General features: G+C 41.8%; 2 protein-coding genes across 2 annotated transcripts in view; one reads left to right on the forward strand and one right to left on the reverse strand.

Moving 5' to 3' along the window:
• Positions 1-3,163, forward strand: part of LOC111981785 (zinc finger, SWIM-type containing 7) — a 20,540-nt gene extending 17,377 nt beyond the window's left edge. Inside the window, exons 4-5 of the mRNA XM_024013220.2 lie at positions 246-350; positions 1,826-3,163. Coding sequence (XP_023868988.1) covers positions 246-350; positions 1,826-1,945 — 225 coding nt within the window. The 3' untranslated portion in view covers positions 1,946-3,163. The remainder of the gene's footprint in view (positions 1-245; positions 351-1,825) is intronic.
• On the reverse strand, positions 2,253-24,346 carry LOC111980343 (adenosine receptor A2b). The gene is made up of 3 exons (XM_024011063.3): positions 22,967-24,346; positions 22,271-22,734; positions 2,253-9,780 (listed from the first exon to the last, which is right to left on the reverse strand). The coding sequence occupies exons 2-3, from the start codon at positions 22,588-22,590 to the stop codon at positions 9,033-9,035; spliced, it is 1,068 nt and encodes a 355-aa protein (XP_023866831.1). The 5' UTR covers positions 22,591-22,734; positions 22,967-24,346; the 3' UTR covers positions 2,253-9,032.
• Between the last annotated feature and the right edge of the window lie 239 nt (positions 24,347-24,585).

Here is a 24,585-nt window from a genome sequence, read left to right on the forward strand (position 1 = left end):
GGCGAATGCAGTATCAGTACAAACAGAATTCACATCATTGTTTGATAGGTTTGTTTAAGTACTTGCTAGAGACAAGACATTCTCGCTCTTCTCCTACAACACWGTGATATGTTTTAAAGAGTCTTTCTGTGACCAATTTTTTTTCTCCATTAATCCACTCTCTAGAACAACTGTGGTTTTGGCCAGCTCTTCCTTTGACTTTCTACCTGTGGTTTTTGACAGTGTCCATGTTTGTTTTGTTGAAGGTGATTGGAGGGTCAGGGCTGCTGTACACCTGCTACACCTCCTGTCACTACTGCTCCTGCCCAGCCTTCGCCTACACTGTGCTCAGGAGGAACGAGAGCCTGCTGGTGAACACAAAGACATAATCCATGTTTTAATAATTAATAGAGCACACAGCCATAAACTACAAAGACATTAGACAAAACCTACACACACACGAACCACAGACACACACACCACCTGTTCTAGTCATGCATAACTGAGCAAGACAAGATGTGGAATTCCACCATTCAGGGTTTCCCCCCCAGAAGGCAGTCACATGTTGATCTGTATAGCAGTTCATTATTAGCAAGACCCTGGCACTAGTGTTTGTTTTTTGCATCTCATTTAAACATGTTCATCCCGTTTGACTCTCAGGAGCACAAAGCCAAAAAGTCCCTGAAGTCCCATAAACTCTCAGCTGCCTCTGAATATTRCCCTGAATACAGAATCTATCCATACTTCACAGTGAGGTTGACAACACTACTCCCKCTCTCTCCCACATATAGCCAGAGCTGTCTGTGTTGTTTTAAGGGCACTGCAGAACCTGTCATCGTCATTGCGACCCCGTCATGGGTTAGTTAGGGCAGACCATTGGCAGGGCCACAGTCTCCACTGGGGGTTTCGCATGGAGCCTATTGCCTGGACAGTCTACAAACCATGACCCTGCTCTAGGTCCACAGCCCAGCAGGAGACACTGTACTGTACCCAGCAGGAGACCACTGTACTGTACTGTACTGTTACTCTGAGAAGTCTCCCTGAGCTTATTTCTGCCCAATGTTTTTGGGGAATATAATACATTKTGCCTACCTTTATTACATTGGTATGACAAATACTCATTGTAGAAGTGTTATTCATTTTTTATAAATGTAATAACTATACGTTTTTTTAAGTCATACATACAGGTAACTGTCAAAATAAAGGAATCGCCAACATAGTGACTTAACAGGGCATTGGCTCACCATGAGCTGCCAGAACAGCTTCAATGCGCCTTGGCACAGATTCTACAAGTGTCTGGAACTCTATTGGAGGAATGGGACACCATTCTGTTTTGTTGGTGGTGGAAAACACTGTCTCAGGSCTGCTCCAGAATCTCCCACATGTGTTCAATTGGGTTGATCTCTGGTGACTTGAGACTGACACACACACCTTTTAAACCCCCTATGCTCCTTTGAGACCCCACTTTRAAAGTCTCTGAGATCTTTTCTTCRAGCCATGGTTAGCCAAAATAATGGGCAACTGGGCATTTTATACATGAACCTWAGCATGATGGGATGTTATTGCTTAATTAACTCAGGAACCACACCTGTGTGGAAGAACCTACTTTCAATGTACTTTCTATCRCATTTACTGAAGTGAATGGGATAGAAAGTATTTTGGCAGTTACCTGTATATTAATCATAATTTTTAAGCATCTCTGCAAACTTGCCTGAACACACACAAAAGAAAAGCTGCATACTCTCATGGCTCCAATCCAATAGATTTACTAAGCTGCCTTCATCAGGGTTTATTCTCTCTCACTCACTCACCCCCCCCCCCTCTAACATTCCTCCTCCTGTGTCAGTGCAAGCACATCCTGGCTGCCTACCTCAGTCAGGCCATGGAGCTGTCCCAGCAGGAGGCCCTGTCTGACCAGCAGATGTCCAGCATCCTTTCTGGGAGAGCAGCAAGAACTGACACGTAGAGCACCAGACCCCCAGGTCACTCATCCAGACCTACATGTAGAAGACCAGACCGCAGCTACAGACCCAAAGCGCAACCCAACAGGTCACTGATCCAGACTCAAAGCCACACAGCACCATCTGAGACCAAGCTACAACAGCACATCCTGAGGAAAGATGTTTAAAAAGCAAAGCCTACTGCTGCTGTATGGTCTCCTCCAGTCTGTCTGCATGTGTGAAGATTACTTTTATGGCTTTTAGGTCATTGTACTGTTCTTCTAGAACTCTGGTGTGGTTCTCCGCTTTCTGAAAATCAAAAGACAAAAAATGTTGCTGTTTTTTGTGAGTGTTCGTGTTCTTAATCTGTTGCCAGAGAATATGCATCTGTTCATTGACTATTTTAAGACTCTCCTTTTATATGAAAATGGTRGTTATATGTAGGTTTGTAAACGCTTCTTGTAAGAATATGACTCTGACTTGTAACAATATGAACATTTTATTTGTATTTTTTATTTAACCAGGCAAGTCATACATAGCTTTTATTGACAAAATAATTCACCATACAGATTTTTCTCATGTTAAATAGCAGTATTGGTTTAGTTGTCAGTTGAGTGAAATAATAATTGAACATCATTGACGTTCAGACATTCTACTGCACTGTTGGAGCTAGTAACATAAGCATTTCGCTGCACCTACTATAACACCTGCAAATATGTGTACACAACCAATACACTTTGATTTGAACCACAGTTGACTGTTTAGGCTACTGGTTAGTGACATCAATACTGTAACACATTTGCAAACACACAGGTTGGAAAACTACATCAGCTTGTTCTTGTATGGTTTTCTTCTTAAATCGTTGGAAGCCTTCATTCACAAGTCAGGCTTGTTGAAGGCTTTACAACCCACAGTATCTTGCAGGGTTGGGGCAATTCCATTTCAATTCAATCAACTCCGGAAGTAAACAAACACCAATTCCACATTTTTCTCAGTAAGAAGCATTTAGGGAAATTGGAATTTCAGTTTACTAAATTGTAATGGAATTGAGCCCTTATCTTGATGCTAAGGTCACATTTGAATGAACAAATAATAGTAATACCAGTACAGTGCATTCTCCAATGGAATGTACTTGAAGTTTGGCACACTCCTATAGTTTAGCCCTTGAAGTTGTAGAGGTGAAGGTTGATGTGTATGGTGAAGAAATMAAAAACTAAGAAATTAAACACAATGGAAATACTGTATTTGTTGGACCCCTGTGCTAATATTCCTTTTAGAAGTTAAAGTGATACTACAGAGGTTTTGTATAATTTCAGGAAGTATTGAAAGTAGTGTTCACTATCGAAAACTGGTCCCCCAAAATTTTCGCAATGACATTTTCACAATATGTTACATCCTGCAATTTGTTTTCCTCTCCTGCCGTTTATGATAAGTTGCGAATTCCAATTCGTACAATATGTTTGTACAAATTTGTAAGTGCTTAAGATCCCGTTCAATCTAACTTTGTGAACACAAAAACAGTACACAACACAGTWTAATATCACAGCAAGGAGGCCCTTCTCATAGCAGAGGAAAACCACCCTAATTTTAGCACAGATTGTGTGCCGTCACATCCAAACTGGGTCTCGTTAAACTGGATTTATTTTGTAGATGTCTGGTTTCCTGTTTTTGATAGAAAACCACATCTAATTTCAGCCAGTTGAAAGGAAAATAGACTGTCACAGCTTCTTAGAAAAGAGGCCATTGTCCACAATGCCAACCAACACAACAAAGGCAAGCTCATCAGTTGGTGGTCAAGTACAGGGAGACATCTTCAAACCGAGAACGATGCACCGTCTATTTCACAACACTGTGTCAGACTCACTCGTACAAAAATACAATTACAACAATGAAGCATATTTTTGTCTTTCACAGAACAAGGACTTGTAAACCCTACAATATCGTTAGGCCTAGCGTTCCCTGCAGGGTTTGTGTCAATTCAAKATTTCTGAATTTAATTTGTAGGCCACACCCCAAAAGAAGCAGGATTTTAATTGAAGGAAGCAGAATATAAATTTATTGAATTTAATTCTACTTTCTTTAATGCAAATTCAATTCCAATGTTGCTTCCTGTCAGGTGTGSCCAATTCAAATTCAAGAATTGAAATTAAAGAGCAACCCCAACCTTGGAAACTTGTTTCGTTCAACAAAGAGGGACCTCCTCAGCATTGCATTGACTGATTTGGCTTGGTGTAGTMAAGTGGTGTATTTAGGAGTTCTTACTGAGTGAGGGGYATGGAGCCACATGGCTCTTAGCTGTTATGCTAGGACAGACCGTACACCGTAGAAGTGGTTGATCCTACAGTTTGACAATATTGAGTATTAAAAGCCACCTGGTTTGTTCCAGGACACAGGAATTTGCCAGGTGGGCAAACAATCACAGCTGTGTCCATGTGAGGTGTGTGTGTCAGTCCATGTGAGGGTTGTATTATGGACCTTCTAGGGATGCCAAGGGAAGAGGGTGACATTCAGATGTGTAATATACAGTTGAAGTCAGAAGTTTACATACACGTAGGTTGGAGTCATTAAAACTCGTTTTCAACCACTCCACAAATTTCTTGTTAACAAACTATAGTTTTGGCAAGTCGGTTAGGACATCTACTTTGTGCATGACACAAGTAATTTGTCCAACAATTGTTTACAGATTATTTCACTATCACAATACCAGTGGGTCAGAAGTTTACATACACTAAAGTTGACTGTGCCTTTGAACAGCTTGGAAAATTCCAGAAAAGGATGTCATGGCTTCTGATAGGCTAATTGACATGATTTGAGTAAATTGGAGGTGTACCTGTGGGTGTATTTCATGGCCTACCTTCAAACTCAGTGCCTCTTTATACATGGGGAAATCAACAAGACGTCAGAATATATATATATATTTTTTTTTGGCTCCCAAGTCTGGTTCATCCTTGGGAGCAATTTCCAAGCGCCTGAAGGTACCACGTTCATCTGTACAAACAATAGTACGCAAGTATAAACACCATGGGATCACGCAGCCGTCATACCGCTCAGGAAGGAGACGTGTTCTGTCTCCTAGAGATTAACGTACGTTGGTGCGAATCAATCCCAGAACAACAGAAAAGGACCTTGTGAAGGACCCAGAAAAGGACCTTGTGATATCCACAGTAAACGAGTCCTATATCGACATAACCTGAAAAGCCGCTCAGCAAGGAAGAAGCTACTGCTCCAAAAACCGCCATAAAAAAGCCCGACTASGGTTTGCAACTGCACATGGGGACAAAGATCATACATTTTGGAGAAATGTCCTCTGGTCTGATGAAACAAAAGTAGAACTGGTTGGCCATAATGACCATCGTTATGTTTGGAGGAAAAAGGGGAGGCTTGCAAGCCGAAGAACACCAMCCCAACCGTGAAGCACGGGGGTGGCAGCATCATGTTGTGGGGGTGCTTTGCTGCAGGAGGGACTGGTGCACTTCASAAAATAGATGGCATCATGAGGCAGGAAAATTATGTGGATATATTGAAGCAACATCTCAAGACATCAGTCAGGAAGTTAAGCTTGGTCGCAAATGGGTCTTCCAAATGTACAATGACCCCAAGCATACTTCCAAAGTTGTGGCAAAATGGCTTAAGGACAACAAAGTCAAGGTATTGGAGTGGACATCACAAAGCCCTGACCTCAATCCTATAGAACATTTGTGGGCAGAACTGAAAAAGCGTGTCTGAGCAAGGAGGCCTACAAACCTGACTCAGTTACACCAGCTCAATGGGCCAAAATTCACCCAATTTATAGTGGGAAGCTTATGGAAGGCTACCCGAAACGTTTGACCCAAGTTACACTCAATTTGGTAGCATTGCCTTTAAATTGTTTCTGTAAACTTCTGACCCACTGGGAATGTGATGAAAGAAATAAAAGCAGAAATAAGTCATTCTGACATTTCACATTCTTAAAATAAAGTGGTGATCCTAACTGACCTAAAACAGGTTATTTTTACTAGGATTTAATGTCAGGAATTGTGAAAAACTGAGTTAAAATGTYTTTGGCTAAGGTGTATGTAAACTTCCAACTTCAACTGTATAACAATAAGTAACACAGATTTGTTTTCTGATATGATTTAGGCTATGTTGAACAAGACTCCCAAAAAATGTCAGCATTTTGTTAGGAATAATAATGTAAATCTATCATTTTAAAAAGGGAGATTACATAACTAAGTAATCAAGAATTTCAAATAATYAGGCATGTATTTGTAAGTTAAAAGGTTGACGTGATTTTCTTGCGAATCACTAAATATCCTGTTTCTGAATTTTAGATGAATTTTTTTCACATTACTCAGTCTGCCCACCACATACTGTATATTCCTGAGCTTTCTCCATGAAGCTAAAGAAGCCATGATATTTGCAAAATTCAAGCAGAGCACAATAACACCACAAGTTTATATTATGTGTAAAAATACTTTCCCAATCCGAGCTGTGTTGTTTGACATGTTGCTGTTTAGTCGAAAATGGTTCCACTGGGCAGAGTTTCCGATGTATGTTTTTATGCAACACCAGTAKTGAAGAAGTCCGATATAGCCCATGACGAACAATACAATACACACCTCAGCCAGGTTTCTCAAATTTTAGCTACATGACTAATCAAATACCAAACAGTAAACATTGAACACTTGATGCATATTATTTTTGGAAAGTTAAGACTTAGAAAAATGTGTTTTAAGTTATGATATGGTCATTGTGTAGGAATGGTAAATTAGGTGTTCTCATAGTAATGGATTCATCAGTGGATTAATTTCACAGTRCTGCAAATCCAGTTAGCTTCAACAAAATAAAATAAAAATCCTTCAACAGTTAAAGCTGGAATCCGCATTAGGTAGAACAGTGCCACTGTTCGCCCCAGAGCATGTGTTATTGTTTTTGTTTTGTTGATGAAACGGAGGAGAGGAGCATCCAGCATCGTAGTAAAAACAATTGCAGTAGGCCTACATACTCTGCTGTTCTATCGTGCGTGCAATGATGTCAGAGGGGGAAAAGAATATTCGTTGTTTGAAGTAACTTTGTTATTGTAATATCGCAAACGTACATGGCAGTTTTACCAAGTACAGATTCCAGCTTTAAAGTACATTTTCACTAGCCTGGTCCCAGATGTTTGTGTGGTCTTGCTAACTCCTATGGCCATGACAATGAGTTAGTAAGACGGCACAAACAGATCTGGGACCAGGCTAGCTTTTCATCACCTGGCCTGATACTCATCTTAACTCATAAATAATGCTCCACATTCAAGGCATATTTGACAGATCTATTGTCAATCTATTCAGCTTCATACAGTGGCTTGCATTTTTCATATTTTGTTGCCTTACAACCTGGAATTAAAATGGATTTTTGGGGGGTTTGTATCATTTGATTTACACAACATGCCTACCACTTTGAAGATGCAAAATATGTTTTGTGAGACAAACAAGAAATAAGACAAAAAAACAGAAAACTTGAGCGTGCATAACTGTTCACCCCCCAAAGTCAATACTTTGTAGAGCCACCTTTTGCAGCAATTACAGCTGKYAGTCTCTTGAGGTATGTCTCTATAAGCTTGGCATATCTAGCCACTGAGATTTTTGCCCATTCTTCAAGGCAAAACTGCTCCAGCTACTTCAAGTTGGATGGGTTCCGCTGGTGTACAGCAATCTTTAAGTCATACCACAGATTCTCAATTGGATTGGGGTCTGGGCTTTGACGAGGCCATTCCAAGACATTTAAATGTTTCTCATTAAACCACTCAAGTGTTGCTTTAGCAGTATGCTTAGGGTCATTGTCCTGCTGGAAGGTGAACCTCCGTCCCAGTCTCAAATCTCTGGAAGACTGAAACCGGTTTCCCTCAAGAATTTCCCTGTATTTAGCGCCATCCATCATTCCTTCAATTCTGACCAGTTTCCCAGTCCCTGTCGATGAAAAACATTCCCACAGCATGATGCTGCCACCACTATGCTTCACTGCAGAGATGGTGTTCTCGGGGTGATGAGAGGTGTTGGGTTTGCACCAGACATAGTGTTCCTTGATGACCAAAAAGCTCAATTTTAGTCTCATCTGACCAGAGTACATTCGTCCATATGTTTGGAGAGTCTCCCACATGCCTTTTCGCGAACACCAAACGTGTTTGCTTATTTTTTTCTTTAAGCAATGGCTTTTTCTGGCCACTCTTCCGTAAAGCCCAGCTCTGTGGAGTGTACGGCTTAAAGTGGTCCTATGGACAGATACTCCAATCTCTGCTGTGGAGCTTCGCAGCTCCTTCAGGGTTATATTTGGTCTCTTTGTTGCCTCTGATTAATGCCCTCCTTGCCTGGTCCATGAGTTTTGGTGGGTAGCCCTCTCTTGGCAGGTTTGTTGTGGTGCCATATTCTTTCKATTTTTTAATAATGGATTTAAATGGTGCTCCGTGGGATATTCAAAGTTTCTGATATTTTTTTATAACCCAACCCTGATCTGTACTTCTCCACAACTTTGTCCCTGACCTGTTTGGAGAGCTCCTTGGTCTTCATGGTGCCGCTTGCTTGGCGGTGCCCCTTGCTTAGTGGTATTGCAGACTCTGGGGCCTTTCAAAACAGGTGTATATATACTGAGATCATGTGGCACACAGGTGGACTTTATTTAACTGTGTGCAATCTAATTATGTGACTTCTGACGGTAATTGATTGCACCAGATCTTATTTAGGGGCTTCATAGCAAAGGGGGGTGAATACATAAGCATGCACGACTTTTTAACAAGTCATTTTTTGGGACTAATTTGTGTATGTCCATTACATGAAATCCAAATAAAAATCAATTTAAATTACAGGTTGTAATGCAACAAAATAGGAAAAACACCAAGGGGATGAATACTTTTTCAAGGCACTGTATATCATTATACCCCCACGCTTTGTTCTGTAAACATTTCTAATCTCACTTAAAATGGCATTCAAAAATAAAATACAACAAAAACATGAACACAGGTAGTGTTTTGAGCTACACGGCTGGCCTGTGGCCCCACCTATGAAGTAAAGGGTCAATGGTCGGCAGGACTAGTAGCCTCATGCCCCCGTTGCCTGCCCTTACAGTAAAGGCTCATGCCCCCTGCAACCCCACCCCTCAGAGTAATGGGTCAATGGTCATGTGGATCTGGTCTCTGCTCCGCCTGCTTCCATTGGAGGAGTGGAGGTAGAGCTCCTCCCTCTGACACAGGACTTGACGCGTCAGGATCTTGCGGAAGGTGTTCCTGAAGTCCTGGATGCGGTAGGCGTAGATAATGGGATTGACAGCGGAGTTGGCGTGRGACAGCATGATGGCTATGAACATGACTGGGGCCGGCTTGTACAGGTCCTTGTAGAACAGGGTCAGGCAGTTGAGGATGTGCACGGGCAGCCAGCATAGGGCAAACAGCCCCACGATGATGGACAGAGACTTGGCGGCACGGATCTCGCGCTGAAGCAGCCCGTGATGGTGGCTGCACCTATTGCTGCTCACCGAGCACTTGAGCTCAATTTGGTGCATCTGCATGCGGGCCACAGTGAAGATCTTCACATAGATGCCCAGCATGATGAGCAGAGGAGGCAGGACACAGCCAAAGAAGTTGAAGTAGACCATGTAGTGCATGTCCACCACATTCTCAAACTGGCAGGTGAGCTTGATGCTGCTCAGATCGTCCACCAGAGGGGCGATAGTGGTACTGGTTTCCCCCACAGAGCTGCCATTTGTCAGGCTGCTGGAGACATTCTGACGGCAGGAAGAAACTTTCAGGTTCCAACCCAGGAACGGGATGAGGCCGATGACAAAGGACAGGATCCATAAAATAGCAATGATTCTTCTGGCCCTCGTGCCTGTCACCAGCTCCTTGTACCTGGATAGGGGGACATGCAGAGACCAAAAAGACAGTGTTAACATCTGTGGGGGTTATACATGGGTCTTATTTTCTGTTCCCTAATAGTTGTGACCGAGTGCCCTTAAAGGCCACAGTGGCCTTTATCAAGAATTCTGGCACTAATGCTGCACATTCATTCATGAATAAAATAACAGAAAGGCAATAGAGAACAAAAACATGCGGTCCTAAAAGTTCGACCAACTGAACATTATATTAGGTAGGGCCTGTGACAGGATTAATCTATCATTTCCATGATATTGCCTAAAGCAGGATACCAAAAGATAACGAGGCGTCATTCCAGCAGACTTCTATCGATCGAGGTCTGGGTGAGAATGCCATTGGGCTCCATGTGTTGGAAGACATGGAAAACATATTGATAACAGCAGCACACTGCTGTATGCGTCTTACAGTGTAGACTACCTACATCCTGTCTGCTTTACACAGACACCAGGTATCCTGCTGTACATGTAGCCTCTCTTTGCCTTGTCATGTGCTCTGTTCCAGTATCTATAGCATACCACTTATGAAGCAATGTGTTGTATTGGGCATGCATTCAAAGTGGTATGCTAGTATGGATATTGGAATMTTATGTAACCCATGGTTGAATCAATGTAAGGATCTGGATCATTTGTTTGTGACACTCTCTCAGAGCAAACAAGCTGGCTCTGCTGCAGTGAACTGGATATTGCACAGAGAATAAGAATTTGGCAATTTGAGCAAGTAAGATGTTGCATTTCACTGAGCACATTTGCACATTAACTTAAGAGACAGGGATGTGATAGGAAAAATCCCAGAGTCCAACTCATCTCCTCTCAAAACATGATGTCTGCAGGACCTAGCCCAGTCACACTGAGGTTAACCTTATTAGCTAGCATATGAAGAAGGATGAGATAAAAATAGAACAGTCTATCTATACAGTGTTGAACACAGACAAATAAGGGGTGCTTATATTTGTCCTGTTTCACACGTGTGTAACCTGTGTGGTATGACAGCTACCGCCTCCAGCTAGGTATATTTAGAACCACTGTTTTGCATTGAGCCACAGATTTCTCAGGCTAAATCATGACAATACAGCAGATATACAGAAGATAAAGGATAATCATGAACTTATTGTCAGTGCTTATGTGATTTCACTCGCTTTGATTATAGCATGTAATAATGACATGTACTGTATAAGCATGTCAATTATATTTCAACATGATATTTCCTATAGTACAACAAATATCAACTACGGTACTATTAAAATAGACAGACTAATAATTTAGTACAATGGGGAAAATAGCTTTTTGGTTTTATTCAAGAAGTGGAAGAGGAAGTGGTCGTTGTGTGCTGGAAATGTTTTTTCCCTCCTCGTCATGAAACAGATGCTTTTTCACGTGGTCAATTTGCCAGTAAAATGACTGTCAGCCATGTGCCATTTCACAGAAGTTTAGTTTCACAGGTAGCAGCAGCTCATTTGACTGATAACCCTGTAGCCCTTCAGACGTCAAAGCCTCAAAACAGACGGGGACTTTTGTGATGCAGCAGTAAATTATTAATCATGGGTCCCTGGGTTCTACCTCTGTCCCTATTTCTCCATTGCCCATCCCTCTCTGAAGGATGCTGTGGCCCAGTGACATCAATAATCTACAGACAGCCATGGCCATGCTTAGGGACCTGAAGTGATGGGCCCTAAGGCTATTCATGGGTTGCATGTTTCGTCACAATATTGTTTTGAACATTTGTTTTGGACTGTTGCCCAACTGKGCATTCTACTCYATGCATCGTCAATGAGCACTGATGAACATTTCATCAAAAGTGAATTACAGTGGCTTTTACAGTGGCTTGGAAATACAATTCCATTCAAATGGAGGCAAATAATTAGTAGTAAAACCTTTTGATGTCACCAGATTGCCTTTAGATGCAGTATAACAATAGCTAGTTAGCTAAAATTGAGGGGAGGACACTGGATTTTAGCTGCTAACATTAGCATTCCTAGCTATTTTTGATGAATTTTGCTAGCTAATGACAACATTGCCATCTGTCTAAAGGACATTTGACGACATGATAATGAAGGCAAAGTTGTTTCCTACTAAACATTTGACTACTTTAGCAATGTAATCGTATTTCCTGCCACTACAATGCAATTTAGACTAAACAGTCATTAGCCTCTGTCCAGAATGATTGGGCTTATCACGATTTTAGGGCACCACTATTGGAGAGAGGCTTGAGAACGTACATAACAATGACATGACCCGACCCGAGTGATGGAGGTGGGTGGATACACTGCATGCATCTCCCCATATTTCTTCTTCTCTAACCATCCATCTCGGTCTCTCTCCTCCTCTTAGTCCTATAACCTTTCAGCCAAGAGAGGTATGAGTTCCAGGCAGGGACTATTATCTGGGGGGGGGGGGTAGACAGCTCTCTCTCACACGCTCTCTCTCACACACACACTGTCTCTCTCTCTGCTTCTCTCCCCTGTCTCTGTCCCTCTCTCTTTCTCCCACTCTCTATCTCCCTCTGTCCCATCTCTCTGTCTCTGATGGGTTTGGTGGCATTCCTCTGCAAGGGCCAGTGAATTGTCGGCTGAGCGGATTAATTCTGGCATGACGACAGCACGCTGGCATCGTCTCTCTCGGTCTCCCTTTCTTCTGTTCCTTTCTCCCCACACCTCCCTTTTCTAACCCCACTGTTCATGTGGTTCCGCCTGGGGCACATTGCAGCCAACAAACCTCTGCCAGAATAGTACAGTGTCAACAATCACTTCACAGCACATCCGCTTAAAGAAAAACAGTATAACCTCAAAGGGATGAGGTGTTTCTCTTTGCTCCACTGGCAACCCCATCAAATTTTGCCTACACTTAAGATTTGCATGCAAAGTACGCAAATATCCTGCCCTCACATGGCATATGGCACCAGCACTAATTAGAGATCCACTCAAGAGATGTGTGATATCTCTATGTGAGATAATAGGACTATTATCTGTTAGTTACAGGCCAAACTAGTACAGATTCATAACAGGAGTTAGAGGCTTGGATTCAGGGCGATGAAGTGCCACATGTTGTGAACGCAAGTGAGCACAGCCCATCTCACTCTAGGCTGTATCACAACCAGCCGTGATTGGGAGTCCAATAGGGCGGCACACAATTGGCCCAGCGTCTCCGGGTTTGGCCGGGGTAGGCCGTCATTGTAAATAAGAATTTGTTCTTAACTGACTTGCCTAGTTAAATAAAAGGTTAAATACAAACATACAAAACAAATAGATGAGAGTAGGCCTCTCACATAACCCCGGATCTATGCTAATATATGAGTGAGGTCACTCAGTATGGGTACGCCTTCGTTGAGCGTAGTGTCATAGCTGAATCAGAATTAGTTAGGTAAGATAGATAGATAAATAAGATGTTTTATTTACTTTATACTTGTCATTAGAATGTCTTCTTTTGGACTATACTGTTGGCAGTTGCATTTTCCTTTCTTCTCTASGGAAAAGTCACTTGGGGCCCAGAGAGGGGAGAGGTCAGGCTTGTCTTTTACATGTCTGGTAATAGGCAGAATATCAGAAAGGGAGAAGTCAGGTTTGAACATTGTCTTCATAATGAATATATCTGTGAAACCATGTGAAGGGCTCCACTATGTCTGCATGCCAGTCATACCCTCRTTTTCCCATTGGGGGGAGGAGTATGGCAGTGTCTGGAACCATTATACCACCCCTCTGATGTTGAACTTATCTTTCATAGTAGATGACCTAGAGGTTCACTCCCCTTAGTGAGCTTCTCCAGGAGTGGGGAGAAGAGGGGGTGTATTTGACATGGGAGTATCTAGAATTGACATATGCCATTGGATGAGGTAATGTTTTGGTACTAGGAAGTACCAAGAACGAGAAGTAGAACCTCGMCTAAGAGACCAAACTGAACGATAATTTATAGCTAATGCTATCTGGCTATGGGATACTCCTCTTTCAAGTAAAAGGCCCTTTGTGAAGTTTCTAAGATCTGTGGTTCATCATGTGAGTTGAGAGGGGTGTATCTTGGCTATAAAAGATACTAAGAATTATTTTGTAAGCACTCAGAGAATTCATTTATAGACACTGAATTGATCTGAGAGTCAAAGGGCTATGGTGAAGCTCATATAATTAAAGATGGACTTTAAAATATAACTCTGACTTGTGTGTGGTTTGTAAACTCTCATTTAGTAATACAGGAAATTACCATGACAGTAGTCACAAGGATCTCCTATCACACAACGTCTGTGGTAGACAGACAGGAGCGACAGCCAATAGGGGGACCCCCACTCCTTTATAAAGCGCTGTTGCTCCATCTCGCCTCACTTTCCATTCTTCCTTATGAAGTTGTAATACTCCTAAATATTCTCCTCAGCATCAACTTGGACTAATGCTTTCATGCTAAACTGTTCACGGGCAAAAATGTAAGGATTCGCTACAGAGCTTAGGAATTAGGTTTCTCGTCAAGAGGATTGAGCACTTTTGCCAAAAGGAACATTTACTTCTCAGTCTCTGGCCAGTTAGGGCAGAGCTAGCCGTGTGCCGCTAACAGCCCACCTAACTACAATTTTGTGCTGCTTATTCCCACCGAGGAGGAAGAAAGGATAGAGATGAGAGTCGAAGCTTGCTCACGAAGAACGCACATTCTTCAGCTAGCAGTGTGTTAGTATGAGCCAGACTACTAAACCTCCGGCGAACGCTAGCTTGCTATGCCAGGACTAGCTAGCTACACAGATAAGCCTTGGCGAACACACGACTAGAGCTAGCTCTCTCTACCTACACGGTAGCATCCCTACTTTTTTTTATTTCACCTTTATTTAACCAGGTAGGCCAGTTGAGAACAAGTTCTCATTTACAACTGCGACCTGGCCAAGATAAAGCAAAGCAGTGCGACCCAAACAACAACACAGAGTTACACATGGAATAAACAAACGTACAGTCAATAACACAATAGAAAAAAWTCTATATACAATGTGTGCAAATGAGGTAAGATTAGGGAGGTAAGGCAATAAATTGGAATTACAATTTAGCAATTAAACACTGGAGTGATAGATGTGCAGAAGATGAATGTGCAAGTAGAGATACTGGGGTGCAAAAAAGCAACAACAAAAAAATAACAATATGGAGGATGTGGTAGTTGGATGGGCTATTTACAGATGCAATGATCTGTAAGCTGCTCTGACAGCTGGTGCTTAAAGTTAAAAGAGGGAGATATGAGTCTCCAGCTTCAGTGATTTTTGCAATTCATTCCAGTCATTGGCAGCAGAGAACTGGAAGGAAAGGTGACCAAAGTAGGAATTGGCTTTTGGGGATGACCAGTGAAATATACCTGCTGGAGCGCGTGCTACGGGTGGGTGRTGCTATGGTGACCAGTGAGCTGAGATAAGGCGGGTCTTTACCTAGCAAAGACTTATAGATAACCTGGAGCCAGTGGGTTTGGRGACAAAAATGAAGCAAGGGCCAGCCAACGAGAGCATACAGGTCGCAGTGGTAGGTAGTATATGGGGCTTTGGTGACAAAACGGATGGCACTGTGATAGCAAATTGGATGCAAGTCTGAGTAGAGTGTTGGAGGCTATTTTGTAAATGACATCGCCGAAGTCAAAGATTTGTAGGATAGTCAGTTTTACGAGGGTATGTTTGGCAGCATGAGTGAAGGATGCTTTGTTGCGAAATAGGAAGCAGATTCTAGAGTTCATTTACAGAGCTTAATAGCACCTTCACTGGCCGGTCTTGCCTATAGGTACCGCGGTCGTGGGAGATGATCTAGCCTGTAGAGCAATGCACCGCGTGGTGCTCTCCAGTTACTGTGTGCCACCTACAACCAGACTTTTAGCCCCAGGCTTGTAGCTCACTCCAGCAGAGTTATGGGTACCTCTTCCCAGTGTGCTTGCAATAGCTAGACTGCTAACCCATGAGGTGAAAGCTAGCTAGCTACCGACATGACTACTAGCAACACAGCTACGCGTCGGCAGCACACGCATAGGCCAGGTTTTTCCATACCAGGGCTATGGCTAAGCAATGAGGCTATTAACCTACGGGGTGAACGCTAGCTACCAAACGCCAGGACTAGCTCCACGGCAGTGCATCCTCATMGGTTCGCCTGTGAACAGTTTATAGCTGGAAAGCATTAGACCAAGTCGGTGCTGAGGAGAGTAATTAGGAATATAACGACCTTCTAAGGAAGAACGAAAAGTGAAGCGAGCGGGAGCGACAGCGCCTTATAAAGGAGCGAGGGTCCCCCCTATTGGCTGTTGCTTCTGTCTGTCTACCACAGACATCGTGTGATATGAGTTCCTTGTGACCACGCCCAACGAAGGTGTACCCATACTGAGTGACTGAATGTTTATTTGAAATGGAACTGGTCTGGTGAATGAAATTATCATCAACCCTTTAATGCAACCCAGAGCCAGAGTCAATGTATTGCTTGGATGCAAACTTTGAATAATGCTGGTGTGTGGGAGGCTACACTTTTGGGTTTTGTACAAACACAATGAATTTGAATTTCCTTCAGTAGTGTTGCAGAAGTGTGTTAGTAAACCACTCCTCACCACCTTTATCCTATTCACGCTCATTGTTGCTGTATTTACATCACATCTATTATGTGTGTGTAGTAAGGAAGACCTGTTGCCACACCTATTTCCTCTCATGCCATTAAACAACTGTAAAAGCCAAATGACAAACTTTATTGAAACAGCCTCACAGTGTTTGGGGCTCAATAGTGGCAAGTCATTATGATGTAAGTCCACACACTTAGTTTGGCAATGCCATCCTTTTTTTTWAAAAGCCTCTGAAAACATTTTAGTCTCAGTAGCAGCATAGAGGAAACCAGCTTTTCAAGGACGCAACACTGGTTCTTTCAAAGCATAGAGAAAGACGTGGGGCCTGAGAACAGAACTGAAGAGAGACAGCTAGGTGAAGAGGCCTGGCAGGTTTGTTAGCTGGGAACATAGTAGCCAGAGGTTACGCTATTGGATCTTTTCCTCCAGACAGTCTGGTGTGTGTGACAGAAAATACAGAAATAGCTTGAGAAACATGAAAAGAAAATAAAGGCCCTAAAATGTTTGAGTATGTGCGCATGTGTGTAGTCAGTGGGTGCCGAACAGAGCGCCATCTCGCAGGGTTTGAAGTATCTCGTCTGCCCTTTCACATCCACCAGAGTCAGCTGTGAAAACAGTCTGATCTAAGGGAACTACTGTCCCACAAGACTAAGTCCCTGCCGACCGAACACACAAACACTAAAGAAATGGCTAGAGAACAGTACATTTTGCTGACCGCACACTCTTCTCATTACCACGCCACGTGTGTGTGAGTCTGGGTCTTGGTTAAAGGGGCAAACCGTAAAATAGAAAATCATGTTTCAATCTGGCTTGCTTTCTGAAAGGAATGTTCTTGTTGACTATAATGCATTTGCTGGCATAGACGGGTTAGCTGACAACGTCACAAACGATGTGCGCGTCAAWGGGGCAGAAGGTTGTGTGTTATGGTATGTAGTGAATCGTAAGTGGCTCGTTTGATATTTTTATTGATACCAGGTCTTGTTTTGAGATGTTTTGACTGATGTTACATCTATGCTAATATGGCTAACATTCGCTAGCTAGCTAACCAACAAATGTAACGATGTATTTGAGAGACAAGTGCTCATTCAATAGACATCGGAGACGAAAATATAGTTTACATATTATCAACAATCTAAGCCAACCCCATCTGTCTTGCCCCATAGTTGCGCATGCATCAGTTTTGTTGCTAAACAACTAACCCGTCTATTGAGCAGCAACATTTCTGTATGTGATGATATGTTCTTTTAATAACATCCCCCTGTAGAATATTCCATCTGATTCTTCACCCATCCTGGGAATAACATATTGGGGAGGGGATGGTAAAGAATGCTGTTGCTTTCCTGATTAAGTTCATTCTTGGAAAACCACTGTAAATGGAAAAGCAACCGTTTGCCTTGTTATTTCACACACACCGGCACTGAAATCTGATGTGGTAGCAAGTAAGAGGGCTTCTTACATAATGTCATAAGAAGTCCTGTGAGCAGGAAAAACTCCTGGTCTTAGTTACAGTGAGGTCAGAAATTATTGCCACCCTTGTTAAAGATGATAAAAAATGAATGTCTAAAATGAATAATTCAAATACTGAGCTATATTGTATGCAAAAAAAATGGGAAATTACATTATTTTAATACAATTGCCCAGAGAAAGAGATTTTGTTGAAAACAATTCTCAAAAAGGTAGGGGTCCAAATTGACACCCTTGTTTTCAATACTTCAATATGCAAGGATAACGGGCACTGAGCTTTCCCCAAAAATGTTTGGGAGGGAACTTAGACCATTCCTCCATGCAGAATCCTTCCAGATCCTTGATATCCTTTGTCTATCAATTCAAACCACAGGTTTTCAATGGGATTCAAGTCTGGAGACTGAGATGGCCATGGCAAAATGTTGATTTTTGTGGCCAATTAACTATTTCTTTGTGAATTTGTGTGTGCTTGTGATTATTGTCTTGCTGGAAGATCCACTTGCGGCCGAGWTTCAGCCTCCTGAATCCTGCCAGAGGCAACCAGGTTTTTGGCAAAAATATCCTTGTACTGGGTAAAGTTCATGATTCCGTTGACCTCAACAAGAACCCCAGGACCAGCGGAAGAAAAATAGCCCCGTAACATCAAAGATCCACCACCATATTTTGCAGTAGGTATGGGATTATTTTCTGCTCATTCATTCTCATTTTGATGCCAAACCCACCACTGGTGTGCGTGGCCAAAGAGCGCTATTTTCATGTCATCTGACCAAAGCACCAGTTCCAATCCAAGTGCCAATGCTYTTTAGCAGACTCCAGGAGTTTACATTAGTTGGGTGACATGAAAATAAAGCTCTTAGGCCATGCTGAAACTTGTCTGTAAGTGGATCTTCCAGCAAGACAATAACCCCAAGAACACATCAAATCCACAAAGAAATGGTTTAGCCACAAAAATCAACATTTTGCAATGGCCATCTCAGTCTCCGGACTTGAAACCCATTGAAAACCTGTGGTTTGAACTGAAGAATGTAGTCCATAATCACAGACGAAGGATTTCAAGAATCTGGAAGAATTCTGTATGGAGGAATGGTCTAAGATCCCTCRCAATGTGTTCTCCAACTCATAAAACATTTTAGAAAAATGCTCAGTGCTGTTATCTTTGCATGGTGAGGTATTGAAAGGTAATGAAAACAGGGATGTCAATAATCTTTACACCTACTTTGAGAAAAAACATTTGTTAAACAAAATACTTCTGTGCAATTGTATTAGTATAAAATAATTWAATTTCCAAATATTTTTAGCATACAATATAGCTTAGTAATTGAATCATTTATTTTATACAGTKATTTTTGCTCATCTTTATCAAGGGTGTCAATAATTTCAAACCCCAATGTCTACTGAAACATTTTATACTCTGATGCTGCCTCTTGTCTTGTCTCACAAATAATGATTTTCTCTATCTGAACCAATTTGTCTCATCTATCGTCGGGCTGCCAGGGTGGCAGACTCTGCTACCACCACTGTGCTCCTCTGCCATCTCCAGCTCTATATCAATGATGACACGGAGGCCAGCAGGCTAGTTATCGATCAAGTGGGCCCACCCATTGTCTCAGAGTCTGAGGGAGAGAGGTGTGATGATCTATTATAGCGCCTTTTAAAGTGTACCAGGGGTGGTGCCTCACAATCTACATCAATATACCATTGGAAAATGTATCTACTGTAAAGCTGCTTATCCAATCTCTTCAGGCACCCATGTCCTTTGAAAAACAAGCCAGAGCCCCCCAAACCATAACATAGGTTTCATAGGGTTATCTACACAATCAAGATTTAGTCATGAGTGAGACCTCAAGAATGCTTTGGTTCAGGTGTGTTGTAGCCTGTATGTGTAAATGACTAGTCTCAAGCTACTTCGACTGCAGGTTTTTGAAGTTGACTTGACTTTGGAAATCTCAGGGCAGAGCAAGGAGGTGCATTCTGGGCTCCATTTTCGGCCGGCGCCAAGATAGGATAGGACTGCAATTTTGTCATGTAAAAACTGCCGCACTGGCATTTTCCAGCCRTAACGCCAGGTCCGGCAATTTACCTGTCTAACATCAGCTCGCTTGCGCTGAGGTGTGGCAATATTTGAGGTGTTTCCTTAAAAACAAGCGCAAATGTGACAATTTTATGCAGTGCTAATGGGAAGTTAAGACCTCCTTTTTGTGTAACAGTTGATGATGGCATGGATTTTGAGAACTGAAGCGCAGCCTATCCAGCCATGACGCACAGTGSCCATGGAAGGAAGATGTGCCTTTTGATCTCGTATTTAGAAACAAAACAAAGTGATTGGTCCCCCCCCCCCCCAATTCGTTTAATTTGATTAAAACCAATCATTGCCCACCCTCCCCGTAATCAAGGCTGGTTAGCAGCATTGCATATGCGTCTTTTTATTCTGGCCATTTGCTAAAAGTACACAGAACAGCGCAAACTGGCCCTAACCAGAATAGAAAMGAGTGGGAGGCCCCTGGTGCACAACTGAGCAAGAGGACAAGTACATTAGAGTGTATAGTTTCAGAAACAGATGCCTCACAAGTCCTCAACTGGCAGCTTCATTAAATAGTACCCGCAAAACACCAGTCTCAACGTCAACAGTGAAGAGGCGACTCTGGGATGCTGGCCTTCTAGGCAGAGTTCCTCTGTCCAGTGTCTGTGTTCTTTTGCCTATCTTAATCTTTTCTTTTTATTGGCCAGTCTGAGATATGGCTTTTTCTTTGCAACTCTGCCTAGAAAGCCAGCATCCCGGAGTCGCCTCTTCACTGTTGACGTTGAGACTGGTGTTTTGCGGGTACTGTTTAATGAAGCTGCCAGTTGAGGACTTGTGAGGCATCTGTTTCTGAAACTATACACTCTAATGTACTTGTCCTCTTGCTCAGTTGTGCACCGGGGCATCCCACTCCTCTTTCTATTCTGCTTAGAGACAGTTTGCGCTGTTCTGTGAAGGGAGTAGTACACAGCGTTGTACAAGATCTTCAGTTTCTTGGCAATTTCTCGCATGGAATAGCCTTCATTTCTCAGAACAAGAATAGACTGACAAGTTTCAGAAGAAAGTCTTTGTTTCTGGACATTTTGAGCATGTAATCGAAACCACAAATGCTGATGCTCCAGATACTCAACTAGTCTAAAGGCCAGTTTTATTGCTTCTTTAAAATCAGCACAACAGTTGTGCTAATGTAATTGCAAAAAGGTTTTCTAATGATCAATTAGCCTTTTAAAATTATAAACTTGTATTAGCTAACACAACGTTCCATTGGAACACAGGAGTGACGGTTGCTGATAATGGGCTGTACGCCTATGTAGATATTCAATTAAAAAAATGTTTTTAAATCAGCCGTTTCCAGCTGCGACTGGCACCTACTACCACACCCAGTTCAAAGGCACTTAAATATTGGGTCTTGCACATTGACCCTCTGAATGTCACACATACACAATCCATGTCTCAAATATCTCAAGGCTTAAAAATCCTTKTTTAACCTGTCTCCTCCCCTTCATCTACACTGATTGAAGTGGATTTAACAGGTGACATCAATAAGGGATCATCAAATCTAGATGAAAGCTATCTCATGGAAAGAGCAGGTGTTCCTAATCTTTTGTACACATAACATATATTAAAAAACAACAAGAAAAATACAGTAAACAACAAATTCTCAATAAAATGCAAAAGATATCAGTGGTGTAAAGTACTTGAGTAAAAATACTTTAAAGTACTGATTAAGTATTTTTTTGTGTATCTGTACTTTTTTTTTTTACTTTGCCACGTTCCTAAATAAAATAATGTACTTTTTACTCCATACATTTTCACTGACACTTAAAAGTACTTGTTACATTTCGAATGCTTAGCATGACAGGAAAATGGTGCAATTCACACACTTATCAAGAATACATCCCTGGTCCTCCCTACTGCCTCTGATCTGGCAGACTCACTAAACACAAATGCTTCATTTGTGTGTTGTAGTGTGCCCCAGGCTATCCTTATAAGCAATTTGAAATGATTTATAATTTTACTTTTGATACTTAAGTATATTTCAAACCAAATACTTTTAGACTTTTACTCAAGTAGTATTTTACTGGGTGACTTTCACTTGAGTCATTTTCTATTAAGTTATGTTTACTTTTACTCAAGTATGACAATTGGGTACTTTTCCCACCACTTTAAGATAAATATATATCCCAAAACAGAGGTTTTTGTGAATTTGTTGTCTACTGTATTATTATTGTTCTTTTTTAACGCCATTTTAATCGTGTACATGATAGGCTACTGCAACACATTTTCCCCGCCAGTAAAGTATTCCTACTGTCTTGAAAAACATGTCTATTTGTCTGGGCTTTTCCTTAATTACTTGTAAGTAAATACTATTAATTTTAAATCACAAAACACAGACGTTCAATGTCGGTCTAGCAATGAAAATCCCAAATAAATAGGTACTCACCTGAGGGGTATATTGATGGCCAAATATCTATCAATTGCAACTGCAAGGAGGCTGAAAATTGAGCTTTGAGTCAGTACCAAAACAAAACAGGCAAGAAAAAGACATCCATAGAAGTCCAAAAGGATACCGATGCTTATGGTTATGGCAAAGGGGATGGCAAGGCAACCCACCAAAATATCTGCCACAGCCAAAGACACCAAAAAGTAGTTAGTTGCTGTTTTCAGAGTGGTGTTGATGGCGACAGACCAGCAAACCAATACATTGCCAGATATGGACAAAATTGCTATTAATATCTCAAATACTATGTAGTACGAATTCATCTCCGCAAATATTTCAGAACATGTAGTCGGTCTTCGAAAATAAGTGTCATGAGGGACACTGTTCTAGTGGGTCCAAAAGAGAAATAAAGTATTTTTGCAATAATCCAAGAACATTCCAAAAGTATGGTTTGCGTAAACAGCCATCTGTGAAAAGGAAAAAGAARATAGGATACTTTACTTTCCTCCAAAGCAAACCCTGTAATTACAATTGTTTGAAATGTGAATTATTTGCGACTTCGTATCGCTTATCATGAATCTAACAAAAATGCGATAGTATGCTACTACAATCACTCTAACCYAGCCACATGTTATCAAATATACATTCAAAACATAACTTTTATCTGCAAACAATTTCTTAAATAGCTTTGTTGCTTACCCCTCTTGAAACAGTGCATTATTTGCCAGTCCTTTACTTGTGCGCCCGGTCCCTTCAAGCCAAGCATCTGTTGCGCGGCGGTTGTGCATGGTAGTATTGTGGAGATTCACTACGTCACATGGTTTTTCAAGTAACGAAAAAAAATGTCATTACACAAAGTAGGCTAGCCACGCCTCAAATTCAGCGATTTCTARAGACGTGTGATGCTGTAAACAACAGCTCCACTTTAATGAAGCTCAGACAAGTCATCACTTTTTAAAGCGTATACGCACCTATTAAAGTTGGTGTAAACAATGAACCAGCATTCTTTCAGGTTGATGTAGTCGTTTTTTCGTTTTTTATTGTGCTGGCAATAACCCACTCAAGACATCTACATCTTTTCATTTCAAGGCCATCCCTCCACCGATGTCTAAAATGTGTGAATTGACTCATACACAACTCCCACCCAGTTGTTCTCCCTCAGCAGCCTGGTCTCATAGACTAGACTTAACATAGTAAACGTAGATCCGGGACACTGATATGATTATGTTACATTTGAAAGAAGGTTATTAAGGCAATGAAAGGAGGGTGGTTGGTCGGGGTGGACTGGTAGGTGTATAACGCAAACGTCTAGTAACCCAAAGGTTGAGTGTTCAAATCTCATCACAGACAATTTTAGCTAATTAGCAACTTTTTAACTCCAACCCTTTTAGCTAACCCTTCCCCTAACCTTAACCATTTAACCTAACTCCTAGCTTAGTTCATGTTAGCCAGTTAGCCAGTTAGCAATGAAGATGTGTTCAGTCTAGGATCATTTCCTTCTTTTTACACTGAACAAAAATATAAACGTAAAAATGCAACAATTTCAAAGATTTTACAGTTCATATAAGGAAATAAAATAATTAGGCCCTATTATATGGATTTCACATGACTGGGAATACAGATATGCATCTGTTGGTCACAGATACCTTAAAAAAAAGGTAGGGGCGTGGATCTGAAAACCAGTCAATARCTGTTGTGACCACCATTTGCGTCATGCAGAACTTCACAACTCCTTCACATTGTGTTGATCAGGCTGTTGATTGTGGCCTGTGAATTGTTGTCCCACTCTTCTTCAAGGGTTGTGCGAAATTGATGGATATTGGCGGGAATTGGAACACGCTGTCGTACACGCCCAGAGCATCCCAAACGTGCTCAATGGGTGACATCAAATCAAATTTGTTTATATAGCCCTTCTTACATCTGCTGATATCTCAAATGTGTTACAGAAACCCAGCCTAAAACCCCAAACAGCAAGCAATGCAGGTGTAGAAGTACGGTGGCTAGAAAAACTCCCTAGAAAGGCCAAAACCTAGGAAGAAACCTAGAACCAGGCTATGAGGGGTGGCCAGTGCTGTTCTGGCTGTGCCGGGTGGAGAATATAACAGAACATGGCCAAGATGTTCAAATGTTCATAAATGACCAGCATGGTCAAATAATAATAATCACAGTAGTTGTCGAGGGTGCAACAAGTCAGAACCTCAGGAGTAAATGTCAGTTGGCTTTTCATAGCCGATCATTGAGAGTATCTCTACCGCTCCTGCTGTCTCTAGAGAGTTGAAAACAGCAGGTCTGGGACAGGTAGCACGTCCGGTGAACAG

The sequence above is a fragment of the Salvelinus sp. IW2-2015 genome, linkage group LG20 (genome assembly GCF_002910315.2).
Source record: "Salvelinus sp. IW2-2015 linkage group LG20, ASM291031v2, whole genome shotgun sequence".
Taxonomy (NCBI): Eukaryota; Metazoa; Chordata; class Actinopteri; order Salmoniformes; family Salmonidae; genus Salvelinus; species Salvelinus sp. IW2-2015.